The sequence below is a fragment of the Passer montanus genome, unplaced genomic scaffold, assembly GCF_014805655.1.
Source record: "Passer montanus isolate IOZ18808 unplaced genomic scaffold, ASM1480565v1 scaffold272, whole genome shotgun sequence".
Classification (NCBI taxonomy): Eukaryota; Metazoa; Chordata; class Aves; order Passeriformes; family Passeridae; genus Passer; species Passer montanus.
Window position 1 is genome coordinate 82,116 of NW_024367395.1, and position 17,784 is coordinate 99,899.

Here is a 17,784-nt window from a genome sequence, read left to right on the forward strand (position 1 = left end):
GAGGGGCGCGGCAATGGAGGGTGGGGGTCCTTTGGGATTGTTTTGGGGGGTGGGAGTTCCTTGGGATTGTTTTGGGGGGTGGGAACTCTTCGGGATTTCCTGGGGGATGGGACTAGGGCAGGGCTGGATTCATGGAATTCTGGATCTCTTGGATTTACGGGATATCGAGGGTGGAATGGACACACCAAGATCATCCAAAATCCCACCCTGTCCCTTGGGAGCCTTGTCCAGACACTCCTGGAATTTTTGGGGCCGTGCCCATTCCCTTGGGGAATGCTCCAGAGCCTGACCCCCTCTTTCCCTAAAATCCATCCCAAATCCCTCCTCAGAACATCTCCTTCCTTCCCTGCGATCCCATCCCCGATCCCGGAGATCCAAGCTGCACATTCCCAAAATTTCCCCTCCTTCCCAACAATTCCACCTCCTCATGCCTGAAATCCCTGGAGTTTTCCACCCATTCCGGGGGGGAAAAAAAAAAAAAGAAGAAGATTTGGGATCTGCCCCTCTCTCCCCACCCTAAAATCCCGGCGGGACCGGACCTTGAGCTCGTACTCCTCGCGGGTGTCGATGGTGTCGCAGCGCAGGTCCTGCTTCAAGTCCACGTCATCCTTGAACGACTGGAAAACCCACGGGAACGTGGAATTACGGAATTACGGAATGGGGTGGGCGGGGAGGAGCCTTGAGACCCATCCCGTGGTGGGAAGGGGCGGCTCCCGATAGCCCAGGCGGATCCAAGGTGGAGCTGGGCGCTTCCAGGGATGGGGAATCCATGGGGTCATGGAATCCATGGGGTCATGGAATCCATGGGGTCATGGAATCCATGGGGTCATGGAATCCATGGGGTCAGGGATGGGGAATCCATGGGGTCAGGGATGGGGAATCCATGGGGTCATGGAATCCATGGGGTCATGGAATCCATGGAATCAGGAATGGGGAATCCATGGGATCAGGGATGGGGAATCCATGGGGCCACGGAATCCATGGGATCATGGAATCCATGGGGTCAGGGATGGGGGAATTACGGAATGGGGTGGGCGGGGAGGAGCCTTGAGACCCATCCCGTGGTGGGAAGGGGCGGCTCCCGATAGCCCAGGCGGATCCAAGGTGGAGCTGGGCGCTTCCAGGGATGGGGAATCCATGGGATCATGGAATCCATGGAATCAGGAATGGGGAATGCACAGGGTCATGGATGGGTCCAGGACGGATCCCTAAAATCCCATTAAACCGGCCCAGGGACCGCTGGAATTCTTTGGGATGGAAAAGACCCCAAAGACCCTTAAAGATCCAAGGGCAGGGACGTTCCCACCATCCCGGGTGGCTCCAGCTGGGCCTTGGGGACACTCCCGGGCTGGGGACACTCCCAACGTTGGGGACAATCCCGGGCTGGGGACACTCCCAACGTTGGGGACAATCCCGGGCTGGGGACACTCCCAACGTTGGGGACGCTCCCAGGGCTGGGAACACTCCGAGCCAGCGCCTCCCGGCCATCCCAGTGACAATTCCCCGCCCGGATCGCGGCCTGGCCGCGTGCCCCGTGTCCCTCACCGAGTAGATGGCCTTCATGACGCGGGTGGCCGTGGACACGCTGGCCGTGTCCTCCTCCCTGTCTGCGTGCAGCGTCAGCGGCTCCCGGTTCACCGTCTCCACCTTGATGTCCAGCTTGCGCAGCGTGACGTCCTTGCGGCCTGCCGGGTGACCACAGGGTGACCACGGAGTGACCACGGAGTGACCCCCAAAGAGACACCCAGAGTGACCACGGAGTGACCCCTGAGTGACCACTGAGTGACCATGGAGTGACCATGGAGTGACCATGGAGTGACCACCATAGAAACACACAGAGTGATCCCTGAGTGACCATGAAGTGACCACAGAATGACCATGAAGTGACCCCCAAAGAGACACCCAGAGTGACCACGGAGTGACCCCTGAGTGACCATAGAGTGACCAGGGAGTGACCATGGAGTGACCATGGAGTGACCCCCAAAGAGACACCCAGAGTGACCATGAAGTGACCACAGAGTGACCACTGAGTGACCAGCACAGAGACACCCAGAGTGACCCCTGCATGACCACAGAGTGACCACTGAGTGACCCCCATAGAGACACCCAGAGTGACCACAGAGTGACCACAGAGTGAGCACGGAGTGAGCACAAAGTGACCACAGAGTGACCATGAAGTGACCCCAAAAGAGACACCCAGAGTGACCACAGAGTGACCATGAAGTGACCCCAAAAGAGACATCCGGAGTGACCCTTGAGTGACCCCCATAGAAACACCCAGTGACCACAGAGTGACCATGAAGTGACCCCACAGAGACACCCGAAGTGACCATGAAGTGACCACAGAGTGACCACAGAGTGACCACTGAGTGACCATGGAGTGACCCCGTATATATATATATATCTACCTGCGTGACCCCGCTGTCCCCACTCACTTCCTTTGCGGCGCCGGTACAGGAAGCAGGCGAGGGCCACCAGGCAGCTGATGAGGAGGATGCTGGCCCCGATGGTGGCCCCGGCGATGATGCCCACGGGCAGGACCTCTGCGGGGACACGGCCGCTTGGGGACGGGGCAGTGCCACAGCCAGGCCTCTCCTCCCGGCGTGCCCCGCAGCTCGGCGCGGAGAGGAGTTGGGGGGTCCCCAAGTCCAAGATGGGACCGAGCCCCAGCTGGTCACCCACAATTCCAGGAATTCCTCGGAGAGCCCAACCCCATCCACCTTTTCCAGGAGGAATTCCCCCGAATTTCCAACCCGAGGCCACCCAACTGTCCCCAAGCTCCCTGCAGGTGTCACCTTTCTCCTCGAGCTGGATGATGGCCATGTCTGGCCCAAGTTTGTCCCAGTCCAACCCAACTGGAGGTCACCCAAATTGTCCCCAAGCTCCCTGCCAGTGTCACCTTTGCCCAAAACAAAGTTGTCCCAACTTGACCCAACTCAAGGCCATTCCCTGTCACCCAGACTGTCCCCATTCTCCCTGCCGGTGTCACTTTTTCATCAAGCTGGATGACGGCCATGCCTGGCCAAGTTTGTCCCAACCCAACTCAAGGCCACCCAGACTGTCCCCAAGCTCTGTCCCGTGTCACCTTTCTCCTCGAGCTGGATGATGGCGGTGCCGGGCCCAAGTTTGTCCCAACCCAACCCAACTCAAGGTCATGCAAAGCTGTCCCCAGGCTCCCTGCCGGTGTCACCTTTCTCCTCGAGCTGGATGATGGCGGTGCCGGGCCCAAGTTTGTCCCAACCCAATCCATCTCAAGGCCACCCAACTGTCCCCAGGCTCTGTCCTGTGTCACCTTTCTCCTCGAGCTGGATGATGGCCGTGCCGGGCCCGAAGCTGTTCCAGGCCGTGCAGTTGTAGCGCGTCTGGAAGTCGGCGTCCACGACGTTCTGGATGCTCAGCGTGGACAGCACGCCGCTGCCCGTGTTGCTCCTCTCCACCGTGTAGCGCTCCAGCGTGCCCGCTTCCAGAATGTTCTCCTTCCACGCCCACGCCTGCAGGGGGGGCTCAGCATTGGCTGAAATAGCCCTGAGCTCGTTTTATTCTGTTTAAATTGGGGGTTGTGGATTATTCTGATATTAATACAGTCATCGTGATTTAATTTTGTATTATTTTATATTATTTGTTTGTTTTCTGTTTATGAATTCTAAGTTATATTTATTTGTATATATATATATATCTATACTTAGAATATATAAATTTATATCTAAATTTATATATTCTAAGTATATATATCAATGTATATTAGTTGTATTTTTGTTATGAATTAACCTATTTTATATTTATAAATAATTTTATAAATAATTTCATAAATACAGAGATTTGTTAATATTACTTTATATTTATTTATTATACTATATAGATATTTATATTTATTTACATATTTATGATAAATATGAGTATACTATTTTATATTTTATATTTATTTATGTTGTATTTAATCAGTTTGATATTTGTAAATGATAAATACATATTAATACACATTAACTGTAATATATCTTTATAAAATAATTCCATTTATATTTAGAAATAATTGTATAAATTTCTTAAATATTGCCTATTTATTTACCTATTTATTCTACACTATTTCATATTATTCATTTTACATTTACAGATTATACTTAATAGATGAGTACAACCCCACGACATACTTAATTATGTATATTAATATATATTTATTGTTCATATGTTATTAATATATATTATTTATATATTATCAATATATATTATTTATATTGACATATAGCAATATGGGATAGATTATTGTATTAGATAGAATATTAGATGTATTACGATGTATTTTATATTAAAATATTAATTCAAATGGCTATTTAATGACAAAATTCAGGGATATTTTGGAGTGAAGTTGTTTTATTTGTGAAGTTTGGGGTCTGGCAGGACTCACGATGCGGTCGGGCGGCGGCGTGCTGCCGATGAAGCACTCGACCTTGCCGCGGTCGCCGCGCACGGCGAACTGCACCGGCTCGCTGGAGATGATCGGGGGGCCTGGCAGGGGGATTCGGGGTGGTCAGGGATGGGGAGTCGGGGATTTGGGGTGATCAGGGATGGGGAATCGGGGATTTGGGGTGGTCAGGGATGGGGAATCGGGGATTCGGGGTGGTCAGGGATGGGGAATTGGGGATTCCGGGTGATCCAAGGGGGAAATGGGGATATTTGGGGTGGTCCGGGGAGAATCGGGGATTTGGGGTGGTCTGGGGGAGAATCGGGGATTTGGGGTGGTCTGGGAGGAAAAATTGGGAATATTTGGGGTGTTCCAGTGGGGGAATGGGAATTTGGGGTGACCCAGGGGGGAAATTGGGAATTTGGGGTGGGCTGGGAGAGAAATCGGGGATTTGGGGTGTCCCAGGGGGGATCCAAGCAGAGGAAATTCCTGGAGCTGTGTCCAGGTCAGGAGTGAGGGATTGGAGGATAAAATTCCCAGTTTTCGCTGGAATTGGGGGAAAGGCTCGGGCTCAGGGGTTTGAGGGGGATAAAATCCCCAGTTTTAGCTGGAATTGGGAGAACCTCCCACAGGAAATTCCAGGTTGAAATTCCTGGAATTCCTGCCCCCCCATTGTCTCCCTGGAAGGAGGGATGGTGTGGAAAATCCCTTTTCAGGATTTATTCCCTTCCCATGATCCCATTTCACCCTTTCCCTCAATCCTCAGTCCCAAACCCAACAAAAACCCCAAATTCTGTTCCCCCCCCAATCCCAGCCACCCCAATCCGTAAAACCTCAAACTCCCTCTGCCTCCCCCGACCAAAAACGGGAGAATTTTTGGGGGGACGCCCCAGGGAATCCGAGGAGGTTTTGGGGACGCCCCATGGAATCCCAGGAGGTTTTGGGGGGGTTTTGGGGTTTTTGGGGACGCCCCAGGGAATCCGAGGAGGTTTTGGGGTGGTTTCGGGGTTTTTGGGGACGCCCCAGGGAATCCCAGGGAATCCCAGGAGGTTTTGGGGTGCCCCATGGAACCCCAGGAGGTTTGGGGACGTTTTTGGGGTTTTGGGGGACACCCCAGGGAATCCGAGGAGGTTTTGGGGAGTTTTTGGGGACGCCCCATGGAATCCCAGGGAATCCCAGGAGGTTTTGGGGCGGTTTTGGGGTTTTTGGGGGCGCCCCATGGAACCCCAGGCGGTTTTGGGGTGGTTTTGGGGTTTTTGGGGACGCCCCAGGGAATCCCAGGAGGTTTTGGGGTTTTTGGGGATGCCCCATGGAATCCCAGGGAATCCGAGGAGGTTTTGGGGGTTTTTGGGGATGCCCCATGGAATCCCAGGGAATCCCAGGAGGTTTTGGGGGTTTTTGGGGACGCCCCAGGGAACCCCAGGCAGTTTTGGGGCGGTTTCAGGTTTTTGGGGCGCTGACCGTTGACGAAGAGCGTGACCTCCCTCTCGCCCACGCCGATGCGGGGCACGATGGCCTTGCAGACGTACTGGCCGGCGTCCGCCTGCGTCACCGACTTCAGGTACAGCTGGTTGCTGTTGCTCAGGACCTGCGGGGCCGGGGGGACGCTTGGGGACGGCCGGGAAGGACACGGGACGCGCCCCAAAGCTCGGCGGCCTGGCCCTAAATCATTCCCGTGGGAATCCCAATCCCAACCCACGATATTGTGGGACCCCGATCCCCATCCTAAACCCCGATCCCCGTTCCAAATCCCAATCCCAATCCTAAATCCCAATCCCAATCGCCATTTCCAAAGGGTTTTGGGGAGGGGACACAGAGCCATGCTGGGGACATTCAGGGACACCGTGGGACCCCAATACTGATCCAAAATCCCAATCCTGATCCTAATTCCCAATCCCCATCCTAATTCTCAGTCCTGATCACCATTCCCAGGGGTTTTTGGGGAGGGGACACAGAGCCATGCTGGGGACATCTGGGGACATTGTGGGACCCTGATCCTGATCCTAAATCCCTATCCCCATCCGAAATCCAGGTCCTCATCTGAAATCCCAATCCCCATTCTAAATCCCAATCCTGATCCTAAATCCCAATCCCAGTCACCATTCCATCAAAACCCATTTCCAAAGGGTTTTGGGGAGGGGACACAGAGCCATGCTGGGGACATTCAGGGACACCGTGGGACCCCAATCCTAATTCCCGATCACCCCCCTTTGGCCCCCATGTTGGGGACATCTGGGGACACTGTGGGACCCCGATCCCCATCCTAAATCCCAATCCCCATTTCCAGTGGGTTTTGGGGAGGGGACACAGAGCCAGGGTGGGGACATTTGACCCCAATCCTAATTTCCAATCCCAGTTTCCAATCCCGATTTCCAGTCCCAGGGGTTTTGGGAAGGGGAGGGGGCACAGAGCCGGGGGGGGGACACTGTGTGACCCCAGCCCCAATCCCAGGGGTTTTGGGAAGGGGAGGGGGCACAGAGCCGGGGGGGGACACTGTGTGACCCCGAGTGACCCCAGCCCCAATCCCAGGGGTTTTGGGAAGGGGAGGGGGCACAGAGCTGGGGGGGGACACTGTGTGACCCCAGGTGACGCCAGCCCCGTGGCGCGGGTTTTGGGGTCACCTGTAGCCCTTGATCTCGGGGTTGGCCGTGGCCATGCAGGTGAACACGACGCGCTCGCCCTCCTGCACCGTCTGGGGCTGGATGGACAGGGTCACCGTCGGGGGGTCTGTGGGGACAGGGTGGGATCAGGGGGGCTCGGGGGGACACCCGGGGGTCCCCCAAGCTCCGTCCCGGCCTCGTGGGGACCCGCGGGCGCTCCCTGGGGCTGTCACCCGCTGTCCCCTCCCGCCGGTGGCCGCCCCTTCCCGCGGCAGCCACCGGAGGTCGGTGTTGGCCACCGAGAGCCGGCCCTGCCTCCTCCTCCTCCTCCTCTTCCTCCCCTTCCTCCTCTTCCCCCTCCCGCAATTCCCATCCACAGACGCCGCTCCCCCCTGCGACACCCCAAACATCCCCCAAAATACCCCCCAAATCCCCCAAAATGCCCCCAAATCCCCATCCACCTCCCCGCCCCTTTCACCCCCAGTGTCCCCATGTCCCCATGTCCTGGTGTTCCCGTGTCCTGTGTCCTGTGTCCCACTGTCCTGGTGTCCCCGTGTCCTGTGTCCCTGTGTCCCTGTGTCCTGTGTCCCTGGTGTGCCGGTGCCCCCGTGTCCCCATGTCCCTGTGTCCCCATGTCCCGTATCCCTGGTGTCCCCATGTCCCTGTCCCCTTGTCCCTGTTCCCGTGTCCCCGTGTCCTTGGTTTCCCCGGTGTCCCCTATCCCCAGTGTCCCCGTCCCCCGTCCCGGTGTCCCCAGTGTCCCTGTCCCTGTCCCGGTGTCCCCGTGTCCCTGTCCCCGTCCCGGTGTCCCCACGTCCCTGTCCCCATCCCGGTGTCCCCACGTCCCTGTCCCTGTCCCCGTCCCGGTGTCCCCGTGTCCCTGTCCCCGTCGCGGTGTCGCGGTGGGGCGCGGGTGGCACTGACGGTGCACGTTGAGCCTGACGAAGGTCTCCTTTCCCGCGGGCACGGCCTCGTTGGAGCTGCGGCAGGAGAAGACGCGGCCGATGTCCAGGTCCGTGGGGGTGATGGCCAGCAGGCTCGTGGTGCTCTCGCGCTTGCCATCGGCCAGCAGCTCCTGCGGGACAGGGACGGCTCTGGGGACACCGGCAGGGACAGGGACAGGGGCTGGGACAGGGGCTGGGGACACCGGCAGGGACAGCTCCTGCGGGACAGGGACAGCTCTGGGGACACCGGCAGGGGACAGCTCTAGGGGGACTGAGGACACCAGGAGGGGACGGCCACCACACTGCGGTGTCCCCATCCCGTGCTGGTGACAGCGCCATCCTGCTGCTGCCCGTCACGGAACCAGGCGATGGTGACGGGGGACGAGGGGGGACAGAGGGGACGGGGACACAGGGTGACAGCTCTGGGGACTCTGGGGACCCCGAGCGGGGCCAATGCCACCGTGCTGGTGACAGCCCCGTCCTGCTGCTGCCCGTCGCGGAACCAGGCGATGGTGGCCGCGGGCTTGGCGCTGCGGGCGCGGCACGTCAGGTTGTAGGGGGTCCCCGCCCTCAGCAGGATCTCGGGGGCGCCGTCGATCGTGGGGTCCTCCGGGGGGACTGCGGGGGGGACAGAGGGGACACCGGCTCGGGAGGGGACACCGGGATGGGGAGGGGACACTGGGGACTGTGGGGCACAGGGAATGGTGAGGGGACGTGAGAGGCTCTGGAGGACACAGGGAGGGACATTGGGGACACAGGACCGTGTGGGGCATTGGGGACACTGGACCATAGGGGACATGGGGGACACGGGACCATGGGGGACATGGGACTGGGTGGGACACTGGGGACACAGGACCATGGGGGACGTGGGGGACACGGGAGCATGTGGGGCATTGGGGACCGTGTGGGACATTGGGGACCGTGTGGGACATTGGGGACACGGGACTGTGTGGGACACTGGGGACACGGGACCATGGGGGACGTGGGGGACACGGGAGCATGTGGGGCATTGGGGACCGTGTGGGGCACTGGGGACTGGGTGGGACATTGGGGACACGGGACCATGGGGGACATGGGAGCATGTGGGGCACTGGGGGCCATGTGGGACATGGGGGACACAGGACTGTGTGGGGCATTGGGAACCGTGTGGGACGCTGGGGACACGGGACCATGGGGGACACCGGGGCCCGTGCGTGGCACCGGGGCCAGCCCTCACTGAGCACGGTGAGCTTGGCGCGGCGCGAGCGCAGCGCGGCCTCGGTGGCCTGGCACTCGTAGACGGCGTCATCGGAGAGCTCGGCGTCGCGGATCTCCAGGTTGTACTGGCCCGAGTCGGCCGTGCCCACGATGCGGTACCGGGGCCACGCTGCGGGGACGGCGCGGCGTCACCCGGGGACACCAGCGCCACGGGGACACCGCGACCCCACGGGGACACCCTGACCCCACAGGGACACCAGCGCCACGGGGACGCCACGACCCCACAGGGACACACCAATCCCACAGGGAAATCTCAATCCCACAGGGACACCAATGCCACAGGGACACCAATGCCACAGGGACACCGCGACCCCACAGGGAAATCCCAATCCTATGGGTCACACATGGGGACACTCCCATCCCATAGGGACACCCCCACCCCACAGGGACACCCCCATCCCACGCCCAGGTGGGATGTGTGGGGCCAGCACTGGAAGTCACACAGGGACACCCCCAGAGCCACCGCCCCTTTCCCAGGTGCCCTTCAGCCCTGCCCCGTGGGTGCCACCCCCGGGTCCCCCCTCCCAGCGGGGGAGGGCTCGGGGTGCCCTGGGGCAGGGGGCGGGCAGCGCGACCCCCGCTTCTCCCGGGTTTTATTCCGGAATGTGGCACGGAACGGCACGGCACGGCACAGCGCGGGGTGCCCGCCCCGCACCTCTCCTCTCCTCCTGAATCCCCAAAATCCGCGGGCTGCGGGGCCCTCCTGCTTCTGATCCCGAAAATGAAACCCCCGGCGGCTCCAAAATCCCCCAAAATCCCCCCCAGATCCTCGTGTGGGGGTGTCTGCTGCTCCTCCCGGGATGGGGAATCCAGGGAACCCCGGGATGGGAAATCCAGGGAACCCCGGGATAAAAGAGCCCCAAATCCCTGGGATGGAGAATCCTGGGATCCCCGGGGTGGGGAATCCAGGGATCCCCGAGGTTGGACACCCCCGAATCCCCGGGATGGGACCCCCGGGACCCCCGGGAATTGCCCGTGAGAGGGTCGCGCTCCCTCCCTGCGGTGTTTGGGGACAGCCACCGCCGCCGCCGGCCCGGGGTGCCCCGGTGCCACCCCCGCGCCACGGGGGGGCGGCGGCTGCGGGGATTTTGGGGGAAGATGAAGGAGAAACGGGGGCGGGATGGAGCGGGGCGAGATCAAAGGGGGGAGGGAGAGGAGAGGGGCGGGGGGAGCCGCGGGCACCGGGATTTTGGGGGAGATCGAGGGGAAAACGGGCACCGGGATGGCACCAACCCAGCCCAGAACGGCCCCGAGTTTTGGGGGACACCGGGGAGAGCCGGGCACAGCCGGGGATGTCGCACCCTGCGCCACCCGTGCCGCCGTTCCCGGTGTCGCTGTCCCCTGCCCGAGCTGGCCCTGGTGGCCCCTGCCCGGCGTGCCACCCTCCCTGTGTCCCCGCGCGTTGTCCCCAAGGCTGAGACGCCAGCGCCGGGTCCCCGCAGTGCCAGTGCCACCTCCCAGTGCCAGTGCCACCTCCCAGTGCCACCTCCCAGTGCCAGTGCCACCCTCCCAGTGCCAGTGCCACCTCCCAGTGCTAGTGCCACCCCCCAGTGCCAGTGCCACCCTCCCAGTGCCACCCCCGCAGTGCCACCCCCCGCGCCAGCCGCGGTGACAAGCCCCGCCGGGGGCTGGTGGCCATTGTCACACCGGAGCCACCTCCTGCCACTGTCCCCGTCCCCCCTCCCCTGGCAGGGAGCGGGATGGGGAGGGGGGAGGTGGCGGTGCCACCCCTGCGGTGTCGCCGGGCGGTGGCACGGCGGTGGCACGGCTTTGTTTGGGTGGTGACACTGCGCCGAGGTGACAGCGGCGGCCCCGCGGGGGGACGGGCACGGGGTGGCGCCTGGCTGCCGTGTCCCTCCGTGTCACCGTGTGCCCCCCAGCGCTGGCACCGCGCCGCCCCTGTCACCGCGGTGCCCTCGTGCCGCTGTGCCCCCCCCTTTGTCACCGCCGTCCCCTCCCGTGTGGCAGCACGTGCCTGTGCCCGCGGGGATGTCCCCAAACCTGTCCCCAAAGCCGCCACGGCGATGTCCCCCTGTCCCCAAACCTGTCCCCAAAGCCGCCACGGCGATGTCCCCCTGTCCCCAAACCCTGCTGGCCCCACGGCGATGTCCCCAAACCGGGCAGAGCCAGGACCCTGAGGGAGCTCCCCGTGTCCCCCCGTGTCCCCGTGTCCCTCCGGTGTCCCTCTGTCCCCTCTGTCCCCCTGTCCCCGGCTGTCCCTGCGTTCCCCCTATTTTTTCAATTTTTCCCCCATTTTCCCCCTTTCCCCCCATTTCTCCCCACTTTCTTCCACATTCCCCCACTTTTTTCCCCTTTTTCCCCCCTTTTCTCCCCCCTTCATTTCTCCCCATTTTCTTCCACATTCCCCCCTTTTTTCCCCTTTTTTCCCCCTTTTCCCCATTTCTCCCCATTTTCTTCCACATTCCCCCCTTTTTTCCCCTTTTTTCCCCCTTTTCCCCATTTCTCCCCATTTTCTTCCACATTCCCCCCTTTTTTCCCCTTTTTTCCCCCTTTTCCCCATTTCTCCCCATTTTCTTCCACATTCCCCCCTTTTTTCCCCTTTTTTCCCCCTTTTCCCCATTTCTCCCCATTTTCTTCCACATTCCCCCCTTTTTTCCCCTTTTTTCCCCCTTTTCCCCATTTCTCCCCATTTTCTTCCACATTCCCCCCTTTTTTCCCCTTTTTTCCCCCTTTTCCCCATTTCTCCCCATTTTCTTCCACATTCCCCCCTTTTTTCCCCTTTTTTCCCCCTTTTCCCCATTTCTCCCCATTTTCTTCCACATTCCCCCCTTTTCCCCCCATTTTCCCCCTTTTTCCCCATTTCTCCCCATTTTCTTCCACATTCCCCCCATTTTTCCCCATTTTCCCCCCTTTTCCCCATTTCTCCCCATTTTCTTCCACATTCCCCCCATTTTCCCCATTTTTGGCCTTTTTCCTCCCTCCCTGTTTGATCTCTCCCTCCTCCCTCCCCTCTCCTCGAGGTTTTACATTTGAAGCCTTTCCCCTCTTCCCTTCCCGAGCTGCTCGCTGCTATTTTTGTGTGAAACAACAAAACAAAAAATAAAACAAAATAAAAAACCCAAACCCAAAACAGGCTGGGGGGGAGGAGAGTTCTAAAAAAAAAAAAATAAAATATATAAAATAATCAAATAAAAAAGCTCTTCCCCGGCTTCCAGGGGATCCATGGGATTGGTGGGATGGGATCCATGGGATGGGATCCATGGGATTTATGGGATTTATGGGATGGGATCCATGGGATGGGATGGGATTTATGGGATTTATGGCATGGGACTTGCAGGACCTATGGGATGGGATCACTGGGATGGAATTTCTGGGGTCCATGGGATGGGATTTATGGGATTTATGGGATCCATGGGATGGGATTGATGGGATGGGACTTGTGGGACCCATGGGATGGGATCACTGGGATGAGATTTATGGGATTTATGGGACGGAATGGGGTTAGATTGGATGGGATGGGGTGGGGTCCATGGGACGGGATGGGATCAGTGGGATGGGATCGATGGGATGGGATGGGGAGGGGTCCCGAGCTGGAGACCCCGGCAGTGCAGGGAATGGGGGGTCCCATCCCGGTGGGGATTTGGGATCCTCTTTCGCCAGGGATCGACCCCGTTTTCCTGGGAATTCTGGTCCCATTTTACTGGGATTTCCAGCCCCGTTTTCCTGGGAATTCTGGTCCCATTTTACCAGGATTTCCATCCCCATTTTCCCGGGAATGCCACCCCCGTTTTCCCGGGATTTCCATCCCATTTTCCCGGGATTTCCGACCCCATTTTCCCGGGATTTCCATCCCCGTTTTCCCGGGATTTCCATCCCATTTTCCTGGGATTTCCACCCCCATTTTCCCAGGATTTCCATCCCCTTTTTCCCGGGATTCCCAGCCCGTTTTCCCGGGATTTCTGACCCCGTTTTCCCGGGATTTCTGACCCTGTTTTCCCGGGATTTCCATCCCCTTTTTCCCGGGATTTCCATCCCGTTTTCCCGGGATTCCCAGCCCGTTTTCCCGGCCCGTCCCGGGCTCCCGCCCCGCTGCCCGCGCTCCCCCCGCGCCCGGAGCTATTTTGGGATCGGGAATTCGGGACCTCGGGCCCAGCCGGGGGAGGGGACGGAGAATTCCCGGAGCAGCCCCGGGTGTCCCCGAAATCCCGGGAATTCCCGGATTTTCTGGGCCGGGACAGAATTCCCAGTGATGAGGGAAACTGAGGCACGGGTGGGGGAAACTGAGGCACGGGCGGGTTATTCCATGGGGGAAACTGAGGCAGGGCGGTCCCTCCCTCCCCCCGGGGCCGCCTCTCCCGATCCGAGGCCGCCAATCCCATTAATTAGCGACGTCTCATTAAGACATCGCTAATGAGGCTGCAGCTCCTGGAAGGGGGGAACGGTTCCAGCGATTTTTTCCCCCATTTTAAATTTTTTTCCCCCATTTTAAATTTTTTTTCCCCCATTTTAAATTTTTTTCCCCATTTTTTAATTTTTTCCCATCTTTGCATTTCCCCCCATTTTTAAAATTTTTCCCCCATTTTAAAAATTTTCCCAATTTTAAATTTTTTCCCCCATTTTTAATTTTTTTCCCCCATTTTTAAATTTTTTTTCCCCCTATTTTAATTTTTTTTCCCCATTTTTAAATTTCCCCCCCATATTTAAATTTTCCCCTCCCCATTTCCCTCTCATCAAACTCGGGATTTTTTGTTCCTTTTTTTCCCCCCAACTTCTCCCAAAAAAATCCTCCCAATGCCACCCCCGTTTTCCCGGGATTTCCATCCCATTTTCCCGGGATTTCCGACCCCATTTTCCCGGGATTTCCATCCCCGTTTTCCCGGGATTCCCAGCCCGTTTTCCCGGCCCGTCCCGGGCTCCCGCCCCGCTGCCCGCGCTCCCCCCGCGCCCGGAGCTATTTTGGGATCGGGAATTCGGGACCTCGGGCCCAGCCGGGGGAGGGGACGGAGAATTCCCGGAGCAGCCCCGGGTGTCCCCGAAATCCCGGGAATTCCCGGATTTTCTGGGCCGGGACAGAATTCCCAGTGATGAGGGAAACTGAGGCACGGGTGGGGGAAACTGAGGCACGGGCGGGTTATTCCACAGGGAAACTGAGGCAGGGCGGTCCCTCCCTCCCCCCGGGGCCGCCTCTCCCGATCCGAGGCCGCCAATCCCATTAATTAGCGACCTCTCATTAAGACATCGCTAATGAGGCTGCAGCTCCTGGAGGGGGGGAACGGTTCCAGCGATTTTTTCCCCCATTTTAAATTTTTTTCCCCATTTTTTAATTTTTCCCATCTTTGCATTTCCCCCCATTTTTAAAATTTTTCCCCCATTTTAAAAATTTTCCCAATTTTTAATTTTTTCCCCCCATTTTTAATTTTTTTTCCCCTATTTCAATTTTTTTTCCCATTTTTAAATTTCCCCCCCCATATTTAAATTTTCCCCTCCCCATTTCCCTCTCATCAAACTCGGGATTTTTTGTTCCTTTTTTTCCCCCCAACTTCTCCCAAAAAAATCCTCCCCCCTCCCCCCCCGCGCGGCCAGGCCAACAAACAAAAGTCTTAATTAGACATTGTTCCTGCGCAAATTAATTAAAGCCGCGCCAATCAAGGGCGCTCGGGAGCGGGGGAGGGGCGGGATGGGGGGCTCAGGGCGGTTTTTGGGGGGTCTGGGTGATTTTTGGGGGGCTCAGGGCGGTTTTTGGGGGGCTTGATCCACCTGGGGTCACCCCAGGAGGGAAATTGGGGAAGTTTGGGATTTTCTGGGGGTTTTTTTTTGGGTATTCGGGATCTTCCTGGGGACATTCGGGGCCTTTTTGGGGGAACTTGAGATTTTTTTTTTGAGTATTTGGAATTTTTGGGGGTGGGATTCGAGATATTTTTGGGGTGAGATTCTAATTTTTTGTGTGTGGGGGGGGGAAATTTGGGATTTTTTAGGGAGAATTCGATGTTTTTTAGGGGAGGATTTGGGGTTTTTTTGGGGTGAGATTTCGTATTTTTTTTTCTGGGGGGAGAATTCGGGATTTTTGGGGGAGATTCGGAGTTTTTTGCGGGGCAAAATTTGGGATTTTTGTGGGGGGGGATTCGGGGTTTTTTGGGGATGAGATTCTGGATTATTTGGGGAGAGAATTCTGGATTTTTTTGGGGGGGAATTCAGGATTTTTTAGGGAGAATTCGAGGTTTTTTGAGGGGGAATTTTTTTTTTTTTTGGGCTGAGATTCTGAATTATTTGGGATGAGATTCTGGATATTTTTTTGGGGATAATTCGGGGTTTTTTAGGGTGGATTTGGGCTTTTTTGGGGTGTCCCGAGCCCCGCCGCTGCCGCTCCCTCCCCGCTGCGGTCGGGCCGGGCGGTGATCCCACACTTTTGGAATTTGAGGAATTTCCTGCCAAGGCTCCCTCTGGAAAGGCAAAAACGCCGAGGTTTTAACCCTCTGCTGCCCGGCCCGCCCGACTTTGGGCCAGTTCCGTCCATTTTTGGGATCATTGCGGATTTTTCCCTGATTTTTTCCGGGATGGGGAGCGCTGCTTTTCGCGGAAAATCGGAATTTTCGTGCCTCAGTTTCCCTCTCCCCCACGCCAAGGTCCCGTTCCTGCCCTAAACCCCTCCAAAAACCCCAAAACCGCCCCAAAAACCGCCCCAAAGCCGCCCTGGGGGGGCTCGGCCCCAGCAGAAAATTCCCTTTTTTTCCCCACTTGATTTGAGTCAAATCCGCTCGGAATTTTCTTTTCTTTTGCTTTTGAAAATAAAATTTCACCAAAGCAGGGAAAGGAGGAGCAAAAAGGGGAAAATTTGTCCCCCCAAAAGTGGCGGGAATTTTTTTTTTTTTTGGGCTGAGATTCTGAATTATTTGGGATGAGATTCTGGATATTTTTTTGGGGATAATTCGGGGTTTTTTAGGGTGGATTTGGGCTTTTTTGGGGTGTCCCGAGCCCCGCCGCTGCCGCTCCCTCCCCGCTGCGGTCGGGCCGGGCGGTGATCCCACACTTTTGGAATTTGAGGAATTTCCTGCCAAGGCTCCCTCTGGAAAGGCAAAAACGCCGAGGTTTTAACCCTCTGCTGCCCGGCCCGCCCGACTTTGGGCCAGTTCCGTCCGTTTTTGGGATCATTGCGGAGTTTTCCCTGATTTTTTCCGGGATGGGGAGCGCTGCTTTTCGCGGAAAATCGGAATTTTCGTGCCTCAGTTTCCCTCTCCTCCACGCCAAGGTCCCGCTCCTGCCCCAAACCCCTCCAAAAACCCCAAAACCGCCCCAAAAACCGCCCCAAAGCCGCCCTGGGGGGGCTCGGCCCCAGGAGAAAATCCCTTTTTTTTCCAACTTGATTTGAGTCAAATCCGCTCGGAATTTTCTTTTCTTTTGCTTTTGAAAATAAAATTTCACCAAAGCAGGGAAAGGAGGAGGAAAAAGGGGAACATTTGTCCCCCCAAAAGTGGCCCCAGCAGCGGGATGTTCCCGTTCCCAGCCCCGGGGAGCTGGGAAAGGGGAAAATGCGGATTTTGGGGGGAAAATGTGGATTTTGGGGGAAAAAAACGCCTGAAAAAAAGGGGGAAAACCCGTTCCCAGCCCCGGGGAGCTGGGAAAGGGGGAAATGCGGATTTTGGGGGGAAAATGTGGATTTTGGGGAAAATCCATTCGGGGAAGGGAAAGAAAAGGGGAATTTGGGAAAAAAAAAACAGCTGGGGAAGGGGGGAAATGTGGATTTAGGGGAAAAAACAGCTGAAAAAGGGGGAAAAATGTGGATTTTGGGAAAGTCCACATGAAGGAAGGGGGAAAATGTGGATTTTGGGGGGAAAATGTGGATTTTGGGGGGAAAATGTGGATTTTGGGAGAAATCCACGTGGGGAAGGGAGGGAAAAATTGAAATTTGGGAAACAGCCACATGGGGAAGGGGGAAAAATGTGGATTTTTTGGGGAAAAATGTGGATTTTGGAGGGAAAGATGTGGATTTTGGAGGGAAAATGTGGGTTTTGGGTGGAAAATGAGGGGGAAATGTGGATTTGGAGGGGAAAGATGTGGATTTTGGGGGGAAAATGTGGATTTTGGGAAAAGTCCACATGAAGAAAGGGGGAAAAAATGTGGATTTGGGGAAGATCCACATGGGGAAGGGGGGAAAATGTGGATTTTGGGTGGAAAATGGGAGGAAAATGTGGATTTTGGGTGGAAAATGGGAGGAAAATGTGGATTTTGTGGGGGGAAATGTGGATTTTTTGAGGGAAAATGTGGATTTTGGGTGGAAAATGGGAGGAAAATGTGGATTTTGTGGGGGGAAACGTGGATTTGGAGGGGAAAAATGTGGATTTTGGTAAAACCCCACCTGGCTAGAGGGGGAAAATGTGAATTTTGGGGGTGCAATCCTCCTGGGCCAGGCTCCTTCCCCAGCCCCGCCGCTCCCAGGGATGCCCCCGGCCCCGGAGCCTTCATCCCGCTCCTCCTCCCCCTTCCCCACCCCCATTTAATTAGGAAAAAAAAGCCCAAAAAAAAGAAAAAAAAATTAAATTTTCCCCCCTCCCCCCGTTCCCATGGCAACGCCTCCAGCCGCTCTCGCCTTGGAAATAAAAGTTGTTTTTTCCTTCCCCCTCCTCCT

General features: G+C 56.9%; 1 protein-coding gene across 1 annotated transcript in view; it reads right to left on the minus strand.

Moving 5' to 3' along the window:
- KIRREL1 (kirre like nephrin family adhesion molecule 1) overlaps positions 1-9,313 on the minus strand; it is a gene marked incomplete at its 5' end in the record, with an annotated part of 10,960 nt that extends 1,647 nt beyond the window's left edge. Inside the window, 10 exons of the mRNA XM_039713049.1 lie at positions 432-617; positions 1,546-1,685; positions 2,436-2,543; positions 3,293-3,491; positions 4,403-4,503; positions 5,861-6,006; positions 7,021-7,126; positions 7,924-8,074; positions 8,404-8,561; positions 9,160-9,313. Coding sequence (XP_039568983.1) covers positions 432-617; positions 1,546-1,685; positions 2,436-2,543; positions 3,293-3,491; positions 4,403-4,503; positions 5,861-6,006; positions 7,021-7,126; positions 7,924-8,074; positions 8,404-8,561; positions 9,160-9,313 — 1,449 coding nt within the window. The remainder of the gene's footprint in view (positions 1-431; positions 618-1,545; positions 1,686-2,435; positions 2,544-3,292; positions 3,492-4,402; positions 4,504-5,860; positions 6,007-7,020; positions 7,127-7,923; positions 8,075-8,403; positions 8,562-9,159) is intronic.
- Between the last annotated feature and the right edge of the window lie 8,471 nt (positions 9,314-17,784).